Source organism: Colobus angolensis, unplaced genomic scaffold (assembly GCF_000951035.1).
Source record: "Colobus angolensis palliatus isolate OR3802 unplaced genomic scaffold, Cang.pa_1.0 Scaffold18, whole genome shotgun sequence".
NCBI lineage: Eukaryota > Metazoa > Chordata > Mammalia > Primates > Cercopithecidae > Colobus > Colobus angolensis.
Window position 1 is genome coordinate 1,699,595 of NW_012114932.1, and position 15,295 is coordinate 1,714,889.

General features: G+C 59.0%; 2 protein-coding genes across 5 annotated transcripts in view; both read right to left on the minus strand.

The window, feature by feature from the left end:
* The window catches only part of LSMEM2 (leucine-rich single-pass membrane protein 2), an 8,156-nt gene extending 7,196 nt beyond the window's left edge, over positions 1–960 (minus strand). For both annotated transcript variants that reach the window (XM_011939022.1, XM_011939021.1), the window contains exon 1: positions 816–960. In XM_011939022.1, the coding sequence (XP_011794412.1) occupies positions 816–873 (58 nt within the window). In that variant the 5' untranslated portion in view covers positions 874–960. The remainder of the gene's footprint in view (positions 1–815) is intronic.
* Positions 961–3,141: 2,181 nt separating this feature from the next.
* SEMA3B (sema domain, immunoglobulin domain (Ig), short basic domain, secreted, (semaphorin) 3B) lies at positions 3,142–12,716 on the minus strand. Of its 3 annotated transcripts, none has more exons than XM_011939039.1 (18): positions 12,512–12,716; positions 10,922–11,110; positions 9,989–10,146; positions 9,773–9,835; positions 9,260–9,379; positions 9,088–9,181; positions 8,778–8,897; positions 6,844–6,989; positions 6,641–6,752; positions 6,459–6,528; positions 6,231–6,372; positions 5,716–5,935; positions 5,364–5,455; positions 5,243–5,284; positions 4,850–5,007; positions 4,691–4,746; positions 4,462–4,601; positions 3,142–4,009 (listed from the first exon to the last, which is right to left on the minus strand). In XM_011939039.1, the coding sequence occupies exons 2-18, from the start codon at positions 11,028–11,030 to the stop codon at positions 3,605–3,607; spliced, it is 2,247 nt and encodes a 748-aa protein (XP_011794429.1). In that variant the 5' UTR covers positions 11,031–11,110; positions 12,512–12,716; the 3' UTR covers positions 3,142–3,604. The 3 variants fall into 3 exon arrangements, with proteins under 3 accessions (XP_011794429.1, XP_011794428.1, XP_011794430.1); XM_011939038.1 differs by having other exon boundaries at positions 6,231–6,375; XM_011939040.1 differs by lacking the exons at positions 8,778–8,897; positions 9,088–9,181; positions 9,260–9,379; ... (2 more) ...; positions 10,922–11,110; positions 12,512–12,716 and having other exon boundaries at positions 6,231–6,375; positions 6,973–7,162.
* Positions 12,717–15,295: the final 2,579 nt, after the last annotated feature.

A 15,295-nucleotide genomic window follows, 5' to 3' on the forward strand; every position in this document is an offset into this window, starting at 1 on the left:
GAGAATCACTTGAACCTGGGAGGCAGAGGTTGCAGTGAGCAGAGATCACGCCACTGCACTCCAGCCTGGGCGACAGAGCAAGACTCCGTCTAAAAAAAAAAAAAAAGGTTGAAAATGTGGTAAGAGGAGCTTGCTAGCTAGGCCAAGCTCTGTCGTGGGCTATAAGGTGGAGCCATGGAGCAGACAGTCCTACGTCCTGGCCAGTACTGGACCTATAGCTTCCTAGATTCCTGCTGTCCTGGCTCCTCTGAGCATCAATACTTCTTATATGCAGTGGTGCAGTTAGGCGAGTGGCCACCAAACTCTTGACTAGCTGAGTCTCAGTCTGACCAGGCCAAGGAACCCCCAACCCTAGGCAGTTGGGGATATTTAGACCCAAGTCAGGGGAGGCCAGAGGCCTATCTACTTTTCAGTCCATGGGACAGGTACCCAAATGCTTTCTGGAACCACTGCCCACCCCAATCCCAGCTTCCTCCCTTAAGAGCTGAACTGGCCAGGCAGCTGCCCGGATGCCCACACCCACCTGAACACAGCCTGTAGTTGACCCACTCCTAACTGGGTAGCTTCCCCCATTCCTCCTTAATGTCCCTAGCAGGGGAAACTGAAGCAGGGCCTGAGGTGACAAGGGGTTCCAAGCATGGCAGGCTTTTCCTCCCTGCATAGGGGGCAGGTCCTTTTACTGGAGCTGGGGCATGAAAATGGGTAACTAACTTACTCAAGACAGTGAGGTCAGTGGGACAGAGGGTGGGTCTCTCCATGGTCCACAAGGTCAGAGGACTGCGGGCTTGCCCTCCCTCATGGTCACCCTCTCCTACCTTCTTGGGTCTCCTCAGGCATGGCAAGCAGTGGGCAGTCGGGGGCCGATGATGGCATCCAGTAGCAGGACTGGACAAAGGCAGCAGTGGCTCCTTTGAGAGCCCAGGGAAGGCCTGGCTGCCTCCCAGTCTTGGCCTAAAATAGGCCTGAGCTCAGCCCACTGGGCTATATTTAGAGGGGGCAGCCCTCAGCCATGGGAAGGGGCAGAGTGATCCACGTGGGCCAGCCTGGACTCTCTACCTGGTGAGGGAGCCAGCCAGGAGCCTGCCTCCACTAGTCTAGGTGCCCAGGGACCTTCAAGGGGAAGCGCACCTCCCCATACATCCAGAATGGCCACCCCGGGCTCAGCAAGGCCCCACGTGGCAGCCAAGGCAGACAAGGAACCCCTGTGCATCTCTACTCGGCCATCCCTCCACCCCTGCAGACTCTTACCCACAGCCCAGTCATCTCTCCTCCCAGCGAACACAAGACAAGCGGCCTCCACTGCATGACCTGCTAGCACACAATACTGTTGTTGTGTGTGTCTTATAGAGGGTGATGGACAACTGAAGCCTGATGCCATGAGGGTTCTGATAGCCTCACAAGTGGGCAGATACACCCACAGCACCCATGCTGGCCAGTGGGTGGACCTAGGTTGGAGGCTGGTTCATTTGTTACTAAGCTTACAACCTTAGATAAAGGATCTCTCCTCCCTGAACTCAGTTTGCTCATGTGTAAAGTCGGAATAACAGTGGCTTCTCCCTGGCAGTGTACACTGAGAACCACATCTGCAGCATTTATCATAATCCACGGTTTTGGTCCTCCCCTGCTCCCATCTCGACAAGGGCAGACAGGTCGCATAAGGTTGTGTAAGGATGCACATTACTGCTTACCTTGAAGGGAGGAGGTGGTCCAGCTTCCAGCTTTCCCTCTGTGGTTGGATCCCTGTGCCCTTCCTTCCCAACAGGGGCAAAGCAAGACTGTGGGCTCTACTTCCTACACACTTCAAACCTGTCACTCCGCTGTCTCACACTGGCCTCCCTGATGTTCCTCAAAGTTAACAAGCTTGTTACCACCTCAGGGGCTTGGCGGTGGCTGTTCCCTCCTGGAATGCTGTGCTCCCAGATAGCCCTGTGGTGGGCCCCTTCTTGTCAGGGAGCTCAAATGTCACTCCCTCAGTGAGGCCTTCTGTGTACATTCCTTTTTTTTTTTTTTTTTTTGAGACAGTCTTGCTCTGTCGGCCAGGTTGGAGTGCAGTGGCGTGATCTCGGCTCACTGCAAGCTCCGCCTCCCAGGTTCATGCCATTTTCCTGCCTCAGTCTCCCGAGTAGCTGGGACTACAGGCGCCCACCACCACACCCGGTTAATTTTTTGTATTTTTAGTAGAGACGGGGTTTCACCGTGTTAGCCAGGATGGTCTGGATCTCCTGACCTCATGATCCGCCCGCCTCAGCCTCCCAAAGTGCTGGGATTACAGGCGTGAGCCACCGCGCCCGGCTGCATACATTCTTTTCCACATCACCCAGTTTTCTTTTCTTTTCTTTTTTTGAAGCGGAGTCTCGCTTTGTTGCCCAGGCAGGAGTGCAGTGGGGCGATCTCGGCTCACTGCAACCTCTGCCTCCCTGGTTCAAGCAATTCTCCTGCCTCAGCCTCCTGAGTAGCTGGGATTAAAGGCGCGTGCCACCACACCCACCCAATTTTTGTAGTTTTAATAGAGATGGGGTTTCTCCATGTTGGTCAGGCTGGTCTTGAACTCCTGACCTCGTGATCCGACTGCCTCAGCCTCCTAAAATGCTGGGATTACAGAAGTGAGTCACCGTGCCTGGCCCAGTTTTATTTTCTTCATAGCACTTAGTCCTGAAGTTATATTATGCACAATGTGCCCTGCATGTCACTATTCCCAAAGGCCCTACAGAACCTATTCAGTCATGTGGAACCACTTTTTACTTTTCTTTTCTTTCTTTTTTTTTTTTTTTTGAGGAGTCTCGCTCTGTCGCCCAGGCTGGAGTGCAGGGGCGACATCTAGGCTCATTGCAACCTCCACCTCCCGGGTTCAAGTGATTCTCCTGCCTCAGCCTCCCAAGTAGCTAGGATTACAGGCGCGTGCCCCCACGCCAGGCTAATTTTTTTGTATTTTCAGTAGAGACGGGGTTTCACCGTGTTAGCCAGGATGGTTTCCATCTCCTGACCTCCTGATCCGCCCGCCTTGGCCTCCCAAAGTGTTGGGATTACAGGCCTGAGCCACCGCACCTGATCGGAACCACCTTTAATCCTCACCAGGCAACTTTGGACAGGAGAAACTCAGGCCCTGACACCGCCAGGAAGGTGCCCAAGACCACATAGAACTGGGGTTGTCTGCTGGGGCCATTCCAGCTTTGGCTGATAATGCGTTTATTGCGTTACTTTAGTACAGTTGGCCTGCCTCGCCCCACCGCCAACATCCCAGCCTGTTCACAGTTTTCTGCTCACTGCTCACTACCCAAGGAGGTGGGGTCTGTCCCCCAGGGTGGGCACTCCAGGCACCTCCTCGGCCCTGGTCGTTGCTCCGGAGCCCAGCTTCCCTGTCCCTTCCCTCCCGGCTGAATCCTGCGCCCGGCCTGTGCCACCCTTCCTGGGGCTGCTACATTCAAGGGTTATCCTGTTAATAAATAAGCCCGCGCAGCTGCCCTCAGCCAGGGCCTGTCGGTTGGTGTCTCCGTGGGCCTGGGACTCCCAATGTGCCCGGCCCCAACCCGTCTGTCTTTTCAGGGTCTGTCTGGCTCCTCTCCCGCCTGTAGTCTGCTTGGTTCCCGGCGTGGGGACAGTCCGGTCACCAGTGCGTTGCGCTGCGCGGCCCCCGCTCAGCGCGTGGCTCAGGAGCGTGGGTCCGCCGGTTACGGCCCTTCCTCCGCGACTCCGGGGCCAGTGACTGCAGCGCAGGCTGTGGGCGACACATGCGTAGGGAGTTCGCGCTGCCACCGCCGCCCGGCTCCACCAGCTGCAGAAAGTCCCGGTACCAGAGTTTGGGGCCCGGCGGCGCGGCGGGTGCAGCCTCCTCGGCCCCTGCCAGCCGTTCGGCCTGCGTAGCACTCAACACGTGCAGCGACAGGCGACGCAGCGGTTGCGTAAAGCCCTGCTCGACTGCAGCGCACAAGTACACGCCCGAGTCCCGGCGCCGCAGCCTGCGAAGCAGTAGTCCCCGGGCGGTGCGCTCGGTGCGCTCCTGTGCCAGCACCTGCGGGCGGGGGGCAGCGTGAGGCGGGGGTGTCGGGCGGGGAACTGGGCTTCCGGGCCCTAGCACGCGACGGAAGAAGCAAAGAGTCATTGGGAACCGAGGTGGGGCGGGAAAGGGGTGCCCCCGGGCGCACATTTTAAGGCTGAGTGTTTGGGAGTTGGTGGTCTTCAAGGGAGAATCCGAACGAGGCGGGGTTTACATGAACGTGGGGGGTAGGTCAGGGATCTCAATGGGCAGGTGGAGGGCGGTTCTTCTCCCGAATTCAGGGGAGATGGGTCAGGAGCCCGGTTGGAAGCAATGGGGCCTCCGCAGCTTGTGGAGTGCAGTGAGGGACCAAACGACGGGGCTGGGAGTGGGTCTGGTTGGGCGGGGCTTCGTTGGGTAGGGCGGGGCTTCTCCTGGATGCAGGGGGTGGGACAGGAGCCTGGCAGGGAGGGTGGAGTAAGGCTCACCTGGGTATGGGTTGTCAGCCCTGCACGCTGGAAAGTCCACTCCACGCGCGCCTGCAGCGAGCGGGGCTCACACTCGAGAAAGGCGCTGCTGCCCTCCACGCCGAACACTTTGTGTTCCAGCAGCGCGGGACGAGACGAGTCTTGGGGCGAGAAGAACGTCAGATTTAGGCAAGGCAGGGAAGGTGGGGCATCTTCTGGGGCTGAGGGTAGGGACAGCTGGGAGACTCACCTCCGGAGCACAGCGTACTGGGGTCGCCATTCCTTACGTCTTGCCGCCGGAACCGCCTGTGGGGAACATCGGATCTTCCATGAGCCCTTCTTCTTTCAGCCCCAGGCAGTGAAAGACCCTTCGCCTCCCTCCCGGCGTCCCAACCCCGACCCCGCCCACCTCTTGACACTGGGCTGGAAGCGCGTGCACGCGACCCCGTCCCAGGCGCAGTAGGGGTCACGCGCCAGACAGCATTCTGCGCAGACGCGGCCGTGGGCAGCGCAGCGGTGCAACGCGATCTGGGCCACCGCGCTCCGCGAGGCTATGTACAGCTGGTGCTAGGGGGCACGAGGGGCTCTGGGCTGACCGAGGGCGACCCCACGCCTGCCTCCCATCGGTCAGGGATCCCTTCTCCCACTCGACAGATCGGAACACTGAGGTCTTACGCCTCAGGTCACACAGTCTAGCAAAGCCAGAGCCTGTACTGAAACGCGGGACTGCGAACTACCAAGAGGGGCCAGAGGCTTGGGACACTCAGTCCATCCCACCCCCACCCCCATCCTGGTCACTCACCCTCTTGGAGGAGATTTGCATGCTGGTGACAGCGGCCGAATCCTGAGAGGGAGGAGGGGCGACGGGGTCAGGGCTTAGTGGGGTGTGGAGGGGTCCCGGGCGACTGGGGGCGAGGCCTCACCTCAAACACGTGCAGCTCCTCCAGGAGCAGCCCCTCTGCGCTGGGCCTACTGCCTTTGGGGACCGAGATCACCTTCAGCACCGTGCCAGCGTCTGCAGGAATGCGAAGGGGTAACGACCATTGGTGCTCCGGGACAGCTGGAGCTAGGGTCTCCTCGCCTTTGAGGCTTCTACCCTCAGCATATTTGGGTTGTGAAGAGTGTGGACTGGAAGAGTGTGGGTTGGGCAGCTTCCAGAAGGTGGAGACACAGCCCGGGAAAGGATGTGGAGATGGGACTGAACAGGGAGAGCTTCCACTAGCAGCCCACAGGGCCTGGATGGGATCCTGGGGGTCGCTGTGGAGGGACCCTGACCTGTGCCAATGAAGAGGACGTCATAGTGTCCGTCAGCGGCTGCAACCCGGTCCGTGGCAATATGAGTGAAGGTGTAATTGGCTCCAACTTGTAGGAAAAGAGGGCGCCCCCCAAGGGGCAGGACAGAGTTGTACATGAGGGGGTGGTTCCGCGCAAACTGGATGACATCGTCGGGGAAGTCCTTGGTGGAACTGAAGGTGCCAAAGGTCTTGCTGGGGCACTGGGGGTGAGAGGTACAGTAGGGATATAGATATGGGGACTTGATAGGCGGCCCTCCATGCCAAGCCTCTGGGAACATGAAGGGGAATGGGGACAGAACCCTACCCTGAGAATTAGAGAGGAGATGCAGCCTTGCCCTGGGAAGTCAGAGGCGGGAAACAAGCTTTGTCTTATGGAAACGTTTTCCCACCCATAACTAAAGGAAGAAAGCACATTTACCAAGAAGACCCCAGGCCAAGTTCTCAAACCCTTGAGGCTTTGAAGTGGGTTGTAGCAAAAGTTCCTGGGCTACGAACCATGCCTGGCCGCGGGTAGGGGACGCGACCCTGGTATGACACCCACTGGTGCATGGGCCCCTCCTTGTGTGCAAAGGGTCCCAGGAAGGCCCGGCGCACGTCGTTCATGCTGTACACGCACACTGCAGAACCCTGGAAGATGCTGCTGGAGGAGAAGACCAGGGCGGGGTGAGGGGCCCGGTGGAACCCAGAGGCCTGCTAGGGGGCTCCCTACCTTCCGCCCCTCACCTGGACGTGGAGAAGACAGCATAGAGCAGCGGGGTCCGGTGGTCCCGGGAGGACAACAGAAACACATCCTCTGCGGGGAACGGGCCTAGCTGGGGTAGGGCGCACAGCCCCGCTGCGGCGGGGGCTCCTGGAGTCTGCACCGCTGCCCCCCTCCCCAACCTCATACCCACTCCGGCACTCACGGAGCTGATCGAAGTGGGTGTCGCCCTCGACGCCCGGCACTGAGCACACCAACCGCGCCTTCAGAAACGTCGTCCACTTGTTGACCAGGCTGCGCTGGCCGCCCACGTCGTTCTGCCGGGAGGATCAGAGGGGATGAGGGAGAGATCAGGGCTGGCAAAGGGGTAGGGGCAGGGTCTCCGGGTGTGGCCCAGGGACTCCTCACCCGGCAAATCTGGCCAACTCGGGACACGGACAGGCGTCCCAGTGCCGGCGCCGCCTCTACCGCCGTCTCACGAAAGAAGAAGTAGATTTTGTCGTCGTCTGGGTTCTCGCTCTCCGGGATCCAAAATACCTTGACAAACTTGGGCTCTGACCGCGGCAGGAGGCATGGGTCAGCGGGTCCTGGCCTCGCCTCTTGATACGAGACCCACGCGCTGCTTCCCCTTCCCGTAGCGCGGGCACAGCACACGGGATCACAGTGTCTGACCACCCAACCTCTAGGACCACGTCCAGTTGGCGCTCTGCGCCGACCGACTCCAAAGGATCAGGGCCTGCGAGGCAAGAAGCAGCCGCGAGGGGGCAGCAGAGACCGTGGCTACCTGGCGGCCCAGGCGGGAAGCCCGGCTAGCCTCCGATCTCGCCCCACAGAGTCGACCAGCACCTTAGGCTTGGGTAGGAGGGAGATGAGATAATCTGGTTTCACCCTCACTCATGAATCGTCCTCCCTAGCATAACCAGATGCTCCCCACTCCTGCTTCAAATCCTTCTGCTGGGTCCCATTGCTTTTTATTGTATTATTATTATTTTTTGAGACTGTCTTGCTCTGTCGCCTAGGCTGGAGTGCTGGATCTCGGCTCACTGCAATCTCAGCCTCCCCAGTAGCTGAGATTACAGACACAGCCCACCACCACACCTGGCTAATTTTATTTTATTTTATTTTTTGAGACGAAGTCTCGCTCTATCGCCCAGGCTGGAGTGCAGTGGCACAGTCTCCACTCACTGCAACCTCAGCCTCCTGGGTTCGAGTCATTTGCCTGCCTCAGCCTCCTGAGTAGCTGGGATTACAGACACACACCACCACGCCTGGCTAATTTTTGTATATTTAGTAGAGACGGGGTTTCACCATGTTGGCCAGGCTGGTCTCAAATTCCTGACCTCAGGTGATCCACCCACCCCGGCCTGCCAAAGTGCTGGGATTACAGGTGCACACCACTGCACCTGGCCAATTTTTGTATTTTTTAGTAGAGACAGGGTTTCACCATGTTGGCCAGGTTAGTCTCAAACTCCTGGCCTCAAGCTATTTGCCTGCCTCAGTCTCACAAAGTGCTGGGATTACAGGTGTGAGCCACTGCACCCACCAGCCCCTAGCCCTTATTTAATTTTTATTTTATTTAGAGACAGAGTCTGCTCTGTTCTGCAGTGGCAGCATCATGCTCACTGCAGCCTCCAACTCCTGGGCTCAAGTGATCCTTCCATCTCAGCCTCCTGACTAGCCAGGACTACAGGTGTGTGCACGCCACTGCCCCCAGCTAATTTTATTTTCTTTTTTGCAGAGACAGGGTCTTGCTTTGTAACCCAGGCTGGTATGAAACTCCTGTCTTCAAGCAATCTGTCTGCCTCACCTCCCAAAGTGCTGGGATTACAGGCACAAGTCATTGTGCCCAGCCCCCATGGCTCTTAGAATAAATAACTCTGGCCCCTGACAGTCCAGGCCCCCTTATCATTACTAGCTCTGCAAGTCTATTCCTTTGCTTGTTCCTGCATCCAGGCCTTTGCACTAGTTGCTCCCTCTGCCTGGAATGCTCATCCCTGAATTTTGCTGGCTGGCTCTCTTGTGCTTGGGAATTAGCTCATACTCCCCTCAGCACAGCGGCTTCCTTTACCCAACCCCCCCCACCCACCCAGTCTCCTTTTCACTTCCTCCCTTGTCTCTGGCCTCATGGCCATTGGACTTGATCTTATCATGTATGTGATCTGTGAACTCAGAGGTCACAGTCATACCTGTCGTATCTGTCTCTGTGACACCAGTGCCTGATTAAGGAGGGTATTTGGTAAGACTTGGCCACACCCACTGCTCACTTACTTTATGGGCCTTGCTTGGCACCTGCCCTATGGGAGGGTGACGGCCTCCTCTCACCAACCCCACCAGCCTCTCACCATTGAGCCAGCGGGAGTCGTGTGGCTCTGTTCGGAGACTCGGACGTTGGCCCAGGCTGCGAAAGATGGTAAAGTCTCGGCCCATGAGGTCTGCTGCCACCCCTGAGTATAGCTCCTCCCCTACAGACAGAGCAAGGGCTGCTCAGCCAAGCGGAGGGCTCTTGGGGCAGGAAGGCCTGGGGAGCTCTGGGAGTTCTCAGGGAGTCAGTGAGGCTATGGGGCAATCCCTGGAGCTCTTGGGGGTCTTGGGACTTTGTGAGGTTCGGCAGTTTCTAAGGGGTTCTGTTGGGGCCTTAGCCCTTGGACTCACCCACCAGCACGGAGGCAGCCCGATGCCTGGGGTCATAAGGACTCTTCCCCTTGCCGTCCTCTATGCTTCCTGGGTCCAGCCGGAGCACGGGCTCCTGGGAGGTGTGGCAAGTTGTGACTACCAGGCCCTTCTTACCCTCCTGACCTCCCTCCCTGCCTAGATAAGGCCTTACCTCTGCCCGGTGGCCCACTTCCACAAAGGCACAGGTTGGGTGGAAGGCTCCCGTGCCACAGGCCAGCAAGTGGGTGCGGTTGTAGGCATGCAGCAACTTCACAAAGTTCATGCACTCAGTCTAGTAGGGTTGGAGGTGTGAGGTTTCCCCCAGGGATATGGCCTTAAGAGGTCCTAGCTCACCAGTGGCATCCTCACCCCTCCCTCTCTTTGGCATCGACCCAGGCAAGTACTAACATGGGCCACAGGGAACTGGGGGCCCTTGCTGACCAGCCCAGGCCTCACCAGGGTGGGCGTCTGGGGAAGCACAGGCCTGCAAAGCCTCCATGACTCAGAGGCCCCCCAGAAGAATTACACGAGCCCCAACCCTGACTCACCACCCCCAGACCTCAGCCACCTCGACCTCCCTGCCCTCATCCCAGCCAGAACAGGCAGGCCTCTGTTTTAGCCCTGCCCTGTCTCTGGGGTGAGGGGCTGACCCTCCCCACTCCCAGCCCGAACAGCCAGCACTCACACCAATGTCCTTCCCTGCCCAGTTGCACTCCTCTCGCCATTCCACAGGGGCCGGCCAGGCCAGCTATGGGGAGGTTGGGGGAGAGGGGACACAGGTCAGGGACTTGGGATATTCTCTACCTCAGGGAGCCCATTCCTCTGAGTCTCTCCAGGTAGGCTGGAGTGGGGCCCTAGGGCTCCTTCCCTGGGCAGTGCTGGGGTTGGGGGTCCCTGGCACCTTCTTGGCCCGCTTGCTGATGTTGTCCAGGCTGAGGGAGGCCACATGGTTCTCGGCACCCACAAACAGGCGTCCACGCTCCTCATCCACCAGCAAGGCCTCATAGCAGCAGGTTCGCTCCAGGCTGAAAGTCTGGAGACCATGCCAGGCCTGGAGCTCTGCAGGGCAGGACACTGCTGAGGACTCACCAGCCATGCTGGAAGCCTCCCCCAGGTCTTGCCTGGTGGTGACTCTATGGGCCAAGGTTGTCCTTAGGACCTGGCCTGTATACATGTGAGTTTACATGTGTGTGAGTTTACACACGCAAACCCAAGCCCACCCAGGTGCACGTGTGGAGCTGCCAGGGGAGGTGGTACAGCCCCCAGGAAGAGGAAGGCAGGTTGAACTTGGGCACGCTCAGACAGGTGGTATCTCCAGGCAGGCACACTGGGAGGCCAGGCTTATGGACACCAGAGTCCTGGGGGAGACTGGCATGCAGGGATGGCCAGACCCCCAATTCCCAAAAGTCAGGCTGAGAGTTCCTTTCCTGCCACTCCATCACCAGCCTGAGCTCAGCAGAACTGCCTATTCACTGCCACTGCCCAGGGGCCACCTTCCTGTACAGGAGGCATGAGAAGGGGGCTCTGACTTCCCTGTTGCTCTGCTGAAGGAGTATCGCCTTGTTGGGGTTACTGAACGGAACAGAGACAAGGTCTGTTGCTATGGGGACAGGAAGGGTCTTCCTGAGAAAGCACGAAGAGAATGTGGGCAGAGGCTGGGGGCTGAGGCCCACACAGGGTTAACTGGAGGTGGCCTGAGAGTGCCACTAATCCCACCAGAGTCTGGTGACAGGCATGCACATGGGGCAACAGCCAACACAGAGCCCCCTGGCCATACCGGGACCCTTTCCTGCCCACCTCAAGCTGGGCCCTCCTGCCTGCCAGGTGCACCTACCTTGGAAGGAGAGCCGAAGGCGTGGGGGGCTGGGGACGGCACCCCCCAGCCCCACTGCCCAGAGCAGGGCCAGGCCCGGGATCATGGCGGCGGCCCCGGCCCGCCCCATCTCAGCAGCTCGGGGCGCTCAGGGTTCAGCGGGTGTGTGTGTGGAGGAGCCTTGAGTTGCCCTGGACTCTGCCCCAGGATCTGGAAGAGAAGGAGTCGGCAGAGAAGGCGAGGGCGGGAGGCTAGGGAGGGGGAGTCCCCAGGGATCAGATTACAGCCCCTAGGGGAAAGAGGCTGGGGGGTCACATTCCACTTCCGAACCCTCCCGTCCGAGGGTGCCCCGCCTGGCCACAATCACAGACACACCCACGCCACTGGGCACACCCTTAGGGTCACCCTGCACTGGCAGGCTGCCTCACCACGTCACCCTTCCCAGTAACCTCCCCTCTTGTATACACACTCACAGACATTAATTCACAATGCGCACCCACTTCATGCCAGCCTCGGCCTGGGAGAAGGGATACTGGGAGACATAGGCAAGGTCCCCATGTGAGAGAGGGCAGAGCACCAACAAGGATGGACGCAGAGGGTGCCAAGTGCAATGAGCAAAACAAGCCAGTCAAAAGAGTGAGAGTGACAGGAGCAGGTCAGGCCTCTGGAGGTGGCAGTGTCCCCATAGTCCCACAGAAAAACACAGAGACACTTTTGAGGCTGGAGTCAAGGGTGTGGGTGCCTGTGAATGTGAATGTGTTTCCGAGTGTCCCCTTGTGATGTGTGCATGTGTGTAGTGTGTATGCACATGTGTATGCACATGTTTACATGTCTATGTGCAGATATATAGTGGCATATTGCACATGTGTGGATATGGGTTGGTGTGCACATGCATGTGGCACTATGCAATCTATGCAGTACATATGTGCGGTATGTGCATATTTTGCACACAGATGTGTTGCATATTTGTACATGTGCAAACGTGTGCACCCATAAGGGTGGACATGTCTCCGGGCATGCAAGTGAGCAAATCCAACTGCAGCATCAATCGCTCCATTCCTCCGAGGGAGAAGTGCCACCCAGGAGACCCAGGACCTGGGCAGAAGCCTCAGCCTCTGACTTGGGGACTGCTCCCAACCCAGCTGAAGCAGCCTCTGCATCTGAGCTTGAGGGCTGTCTCTCCACACCCCTGAGGAATCAAAGAGGGGCAAGGTGAGGCAGCCCTTCACTTGTGCCCCAGCCTCCTGGCCTCGCTGAGCTGGCCTTCCCTCTCAGCGCCTCCACAGCCTCTCTGAGCCTCTCCCTTCACTTCTCTCAACCCTTGAGGTTTCCCCATCTTTGAGCCGCTTCACTCTAGGAGCCAGACACCTCCCCCGGGCCCTCAGCTGGGGCAAAGACCTGGCTGCCATGCCCACCCTCATTCCCAGGGACCAGCTGGGCAGGTGCTGGACACAGGAGCCCAGGGAGTGGGACAAGGTTCCAGGTGGGATTAAGCAAGTGGAGCGGCTGCTGGGGCAGGTTCCAGGCCCCTCCACCCACACTCCTGCCCAGCTCCTGGCCCCGTCCCAGGCCAGGACCCCCACCTCCCTCCTTCCCCCCGCTGACACTTGCCACTGCCTCTTCTCAGGTTCTAGAGGTCTTCCAGGCCACCACCAGCTGCCTTCTCACACTCCACTGAGGACCCCCGCAGCAGCACCTCTCCACTCTGGCCCCTTCCCACCCTGGGGCCGCAGGGGACCCTCTGACGGCTCCTTTAAGGAGCAGCCCCCGCCCCCACCAGGCCAGCCACCGCCCCACGCGCTGTGCTGTAAAGTTTAGAGGGCGGATCGGGTGACCGGGCAGGCAGCCGGGACCGGCTGGAGAAGGCGGCCAGGCAGGAGTGGAATGGGCACAAGGGAGGGGCTGGTGGGGACAACCCCTCCCCTATTGGGTCTTAAGGCAGAAGTGTGCCCCAGGTGGTGGTCCCAGAAGCCAGGTGGCCAGCCAAGGCAAGGGAGGAAGAAACCCCAGCTCCAGGGGCTCAGCAGGCAAAGGGAATCACTGGGTGGGGGCACCACCCGGGGACTCCAATATCTCACCTGTCCCTCCACAGGTGGGGAGCTGTGGGGAGAGATAATGGGGAGCTCAGCTGCCACCTCAGTTCCCAGGGACCGGCTGGGGCGGGCGGACAGCCAGAGGTCAGGGGAGGGCTCTCAACTGGAGGGCGGATGGGTCCTTCCTCACCACTTGGGCCACTTAGTACTTCAGCGACCTGACCAGCAGTGGCTTCTTCCACAACAGCCAGATCGGGGAGGGAGAGGAGGGCAGGAGAAGGGCAGATGCAGGAGGAGCAGCAAATCTCACATCTGCACCACAGAGTGGGGCCCACGTGGAGTCCCCCATCCTGGACAGGTAGCTCTGTATCTCTGCTAAGAGGTTGGGGGTGGCCTATGCCCTCCCTTCCTCTGACCTCTCTTTCTAAGTTGGAGGTGGAACAACCCCCACCAAACCTAGAGCCGAAACCTGAGGGAGTTTTACAGACACGATGGAGCTCCTGTACCTCGGAGCCTCCATTGGGAATGACTTGGGGTCTTTTCCTGAAGCTTAGTCTGCTGAACATGCCCCATTTGTAGCATGAGGGGTACTTCTCTGGAGGAACTGTATGTTGATAGTGGCAGAGTGGAGCCCTCAAGTCCACCTGAGTGAATATACCAGGGCTTGAGAACGGGCTTTGATCCTTCCATCCCCGAAAAAGGCATTTTCCTACCACCTCCCAAGGCTGATGGGGCAGTGTGGGCATTCTAAGTGTTGCAGCTTTGTTGCCCAGCCCTGGATGCCTCCAGTCAAGCAGGGACAGAGGTGGGAGCAGGTCTCCTGGAAGTGGAAGTGGGGCCATGCTCTCCTTCCTGAGCCTGAGGACCTGATGTACCTGGCCTGGCCTGGCCAGCTGGCAAGTGAATAACAGGGGCCAATGAGAGCCGCAAGGCCCTTCAGGAGGGCAAGTGGAAGGACAGATCCCTGCGTGGGCCCGTGGGCTTCCTGCATGCGGCCTTTTCCCACTCCGGGAGTAGGTGCCTCTAGCCTTGGACCTGGGCAGGCTCTCCTGGCCCCATGCAAGCAAACAACATTCTTTGGCTGTTTACAGCTTTCCACCCAAGCAGCCAGGATCAGCAAGTACCTCAGAGGTCCCCATCCACTCCCACTGTGCACCCATAGGCCCTCACTGCCATGTTTTCCAGGCCCAGGGGCCCGGTCTCCATTTCATCACCCTGCACTTTCCTCCACTAGCACTGCATTCACTCTGGGAAACGGGACCAGGACCACCCCCCACCATTATCTTTCCAATAGCCTGGGATTCAACCCCCAGCCAAAAGGACTGGGCTGTCTCTGTCCCCACTGAGTGCTGTGCCCTGTCCTCTGTCCTCTAGATGTGTACCCTCCCTTGAGTAGGAATGGAGGTCCCCAGGGATGGGAGGCCAAGTTGTCCCGGATTCCACATGGTCTCCTTTCCGTTCCTCAGCCCCAGGTCCAGTGTGCCAGGCCATGGGTAGGGCCCCCATGGAGGCCAGCATTCCAGGAGCAGGGTCACTGCCTGTGGATCACACTAGGGGCTGGAGCTCCTCGAGGATTCTACAATCAGGCAGCCTGGGCCTGAGTCTCAACAGAATGGGGCAAACCAGGGGAGACAGCTGGGGTCCCTTTTCCTGCCTGTCCTCCTGCCCTGGGCCTCTCTCTTTTGAGAGAGCTTCCATCGACAGAGGCCTGTCTGGGTTCTTACTCTGGGGCTGCCTGTCAGTGGCATGGCCTGCCACAGCCTTGGCTTTTCCTTCTGGAAAAACCTGGATTGTTGTGCCAAATCTCAGCACCTGCCTCCCCACCCCTGGCCACCAGCTGGGCCTGCCCCTTTGCCCATGCCTGAACTCCGGGTGGTGTGGTTGGTGTGGGATACCCATCTGAGGAAGGCTGTGGCAACCCTCCCAGTGCAGCCTGGGCTGGATGGGATCTTGGGCGCCCCACTCATACCTGCTTTAGTCATCAGGGCTGGTGGCTCCAATGAACTCTTCCTTGTTCTGGCCACGTAGAAACCAGGTCATGCTGCCCAGAGGACTTAGGCACAGTAGGGACAGGCGTGGGCGGCCATAGGATCATCACCTGAGGCTAACTTCCCAGACACTCTAAGGCCCCGCCCCAGGGGCATCTCCTGGGGAAGCATCTGCAGGCATGTCCTCACCCCAGCCTGGTCTCCACATTCCCAGGGGACCCTGGCCCACCTTTTTTGAAGGATAAGCTCCTCCCCTCCTTTCCTGTTCCCCTTCCCTTCTGAGGGCCCTGTCAGAACTGAGATGGAGGTGCTGAGGGAGGGGCTACCAAGAACTCTGGGCCTTTGGCTGTGGCCCTACCCCCACCCGCCCCACC